The sequence below is a fragment of the Triticum dicoccoides genome, chromosome 2B (assembly GCF_002162155.2).
Source record: "Triticum dicoccoides isolate Atlit2015 ecotype Zavitan chromosome 2B, WEW_v2.0, whole genome shotgun sequence".
NCBI lineage: Eukaryota > Viridiplantae > Streptophyta > Magnoliopsida > Poales > Poaceae > Triticum > Triticum dicoccoides.
The window spans coordinates 814,476,333-814,480,247 of NC_041383.1; the positions used below are offsets into that span (position 1 = coordinate 814,476,333).

The 3,915-nt window shown below is 45.0% G+C and overlaps 1 protein-coding gene across 1 annotated transcript in view; it reads left to right on the forward strand.

Moving 5' to 3' along the window:
* Positions 1-3,437: 3,437 nt before the first annotated feature.
* Positions 3,438-3,915, forward strand: part of LOC119366541 (chalcone synthase 2-like) — a 3,280-nt gene continuing 2,802 nt past the window's right edge. The window contains exon 1 of the mRNA XM_037632296.1: positions 3,438-3,674. Coding sequence (XP_037488193.1) covers positions 3,485-3,674 — 190 coding nt within the window. The 5' untranslated portion in view covers positions 3,438-3,484. The remainder of the gene's footprint in view (positions 3,675-3,915) is intronic.

A 3,915-nucleotide genomic window follows, 5' to 3' on the forward strand; every position in this document is an offset into this window, starting at 1 on the left:
GTAGTGTAACACAGCCTACCGTCACGGTCTCTGGCGATAAGACTTAACAGCACCGTCATGTCTGTTTGACTTGGCGGTAGACTGTGTTACCCTACCGCCAAAGAGCATGCCGGTAGCAACGCTTAGCTGCAGACCGGCCACTGTATCTGCCATCCTGTGGCACCCTGTGGCACTTGTTCTTCACCTGTATGTCCCAACAACGACGGAGCAAAGTATCTACCATCCTGTGGCACTTCTTCGTCACCTGCCCTGCTGCTCAACAAGTGTGTGTTGCATCACAATTCGGCCACCGTACATGCACCTCTGGACTACCCAACGCCTTGCGCCAATACTCATAATGCTATGGAAAATTTGGGACACACACAATACGAATGTGTTTCGTAACGTAGATCTTGACGCTGCTAGAACTATCAAAAACATTATCACTGATCTCACAACTTGGATTCACTGACTGACGTCGAGCAAGCTCGGGAAGCACGCCTGTATGTGGCGTGACTCCCTTCCCTCGCAATCATCGTGATTATGTAAAATTTAAACTTAAAAAAATACTCCCTCCGTCCGAAAATATTTGTCATCAAAATGGATAAAAAGAGATGTATCTAGAACTAAAATATATCTAGATACAATCCTTTTTATTCATTTTGGTGACAAGTATTTCTGGACCGAGGGAGTAGATGAGTAGTAATATGATAGATAGATAGATAGATCTATTTGGAGTTAGTGAATTTAACCTCTAATTTGTTGATAGCTGTAACCGCATGATCCGCTCGACCTGGCTATAGCGACGTTCTCCGCATGCGATTTTAGGTATATTCAGGCGGGCCATGCATGGCTGATGATGAAAACATATAGTATAAAGAAAAAATACACTGATATCTTGAAGCATAACCAAGTACTCACTCCGTCCAAAAATACTTGTCGAAGAAATAGATAAAAATGGATATTTCTAGAACTAAAATGTGTCTAGATACATCAATTTCTCCGACAATACATCCATTCCTTCGACAAGTATTTCCGAACGGATGGAGTGTAATATTGGCAGTCTCCTATGGTACAATTTATATAGGGTAACTAATTAAAGGGTTCACTACAGGGAAGAAGTTCCAGTTGCACAAGGGAAGTACATACATTAGATAGAATCATACTTGCACAAGTTTGACCCTGGACTTTGCATGAAAATGGACAGAAGAAAAGAAACTAATAAACATGTGACAAAATAAATGCTCCTCCTGTATGTCCTTATGACTAAGTTCACTTCACCTGAATAACACAATAGTTCTGATAGATTTCTTCGTGTGTGGACAATTTTTAACAAGATGGTCCTTGGACATGAATAATAAATTACCACTTAATCTCTAAGGCCCATGTGGTGTGTCATGACATGGTGTGAAGTTCTGTACCACCACGCTAGTGGACGAAAGTTGAGGGAGTGATGCAAGCACGCTCATCCTCCGTCGCTCGCGAACATTGTGTTTCCTGAATGAACTGAGGCGAGCTCAAACGTATGTCATGTGTGCGCGGTACAAAAGGACTATGTTTACCTTAGCAAAAAGTAAACTGTAGTCTGTACAAAGCTCGAGTAGAACACATCGGTTTGAAGATAATATTAGAACCTACAGACTAAAGAAGCATTAGCCCTTTGCCACCATTCCACGTTTATTGTTTTCATAGAAGAGAAGCATGCTACTTCTATTCAAAAGCATCTAAAAACAGGTTATTGTTTCAGAACATAAATTTTAACTGTTCATAATCCAATGCACCCATTTTCCATAAAAAAACATAAAGCTCATCAACGAAAGAATAGGATGGATATTGTCAGACTTCCCTGAGGCACTCACTACAATTTTGATGGCCTGACACCCTGCAACAATAGATGCTTAACCTTAGACAAAGCCTGAGGAACTGTCTGTCTAAACTACTCATACAGTCAATAATATTTTCCATTTTTACCACTACATCACATTGTTGCGATCATGCATAGAAATGCAGAAACGCATATATGGTTGCCAGTTTGACCTTACAAACTCCAAACATAAACGACCACTCATGGGTTAGAGCATCTTGAATACTAGAAGATGTAGATGCAAAACTAAATAACTTTTGCATCTCCGAGGACGAGATGATGTAGATGCAAAACTAAATACCAGATGATGTAGATGCAAAAAAAATACATCTCTACCTCCCGGAGATGTAAACTATACGACTTCGCAGTGCAAATATACATCTCCACCTACATGAGATGTATATTTCCCGGTCGCGCGCCAGCTGCCGTTCACTTTACTTCCACGCGACCGACCCCCCCCCCCAACTCCGCCGCCGGCCGAATTCACCCAAATCCGCAACCGCCGCCGCCCGCCCGACACCTCCGACACTCCGCCGCCGGTTTCGTCCGCCGGACGCCGCCACATGCTGTGAATCTGGTGGTTTTCTATCACCGATCGATTCCACCGCCGCCACTTGATTCCACCGTCGCCTCCGCCCCACCCGCATCACCTGACGCATCCCCGCACCATCGACGCCTCGCAAGCATCACCGGGCGCATCCTCGCACCGTTGCCCCCTCCCCCGCCTGCTTCAACCGACGCATCCCTGCACTGCCGCCGCTTGATTCCACTACCGTTGTTGCCCCGCGGCCCCGCACTCCCATTGCCGTTTGATCCGACCTCCACCCCACCCGCAGCCCTGCCGCCCCTCCCGCAGCCCTGCAACGCTGCCCGCAGCCCCGCCTGCTGCCCTGCATTGCCGCCGCCTGAGCACTAGTTGGAGTACAATTTGACATCTCCATTTGTATCATCTGTTGGAGTTGCTCTTTTATATCTCGGTTTTAAATCATCTGTTCGAGTTGGTACTTTTCTGGAGATGCAAAAAACACTTTTTGGAGATGTAAATCTCCTTTTTTACATCTCCAAATTCGCATCTTCTATTGGAGATGCTCTTATCTCCATGCATGGGCCATCACAAATTAGTAGCATATTCATATGAAAAAGCATTTGAATCTGTGCAGTTCAATGGAACTGCTCTATATATAGCACACATTTCTTTGTAATGTTACGTATTTGTGATGTGCAGGATCACAGAAATGGAAACAAAAATACTAGGCATCCACAGTTCCACAGAAAAACAATGGAGCTATCTTGTTCTTTGTTTTTTGCATGTATAACACACAAACACACAAAATAACTAGAGAAAAGCATGAAAGGAAGCACCAGAGGGTTCGTATTTGTTTATTCTACTTTTGTCTCTTCCAATAATTGGGATCTACGACTGAGAAGGTTGGTGGCTGCACTGGCCGAGGAAATCCGTTGTATTTGTACAAGAAGGTTGCGTGGGAGCAGCTAAAAAGAAACACAGCTTTAACAAAATTCCTGCCCCATGCCCACCATTCCCCACCTATATATTCCGCCCACACCAAACCAATACAGGCAGCTAGCATCTTGGCTCCTGCGCTTCCCACTGCACCCCGAAGTCTTTAGGTGTAGAGATCGATGGTGGCCGCGACCATGACGGTGGAGGAGGTGAGGAAGGCGCAGCGGGCGGAGGGACCGGCGACGGTGCTCGCAATCGGAACGGCGACGCCAGCCAACTGCGTGTACCAGGCAGACTACCCGGACTACTACTTCAGGATCACCAAGAGCGAGCACCTCGCCAACCTCAAGGAAAAGTTCAAGAGGATGTGTAAGTATATGTTATTATTATTGTGCTATATATGAATACTTTAATACTCCCTCTGTAAACTCATATAAGATGTTCTAGATCAGTACAGATAGAGTAACAGATTATTGTACTACGTACTACGTACCCATGAATATCGTGTACGTGTTGGGGTCTTGCTTGTGCACACTTATCTACAGTCCAACTAGACAAATATGGCCCCTCAAACATATGTGGAGGCGTTTGCTTTGTGTAAGGCGTGTCC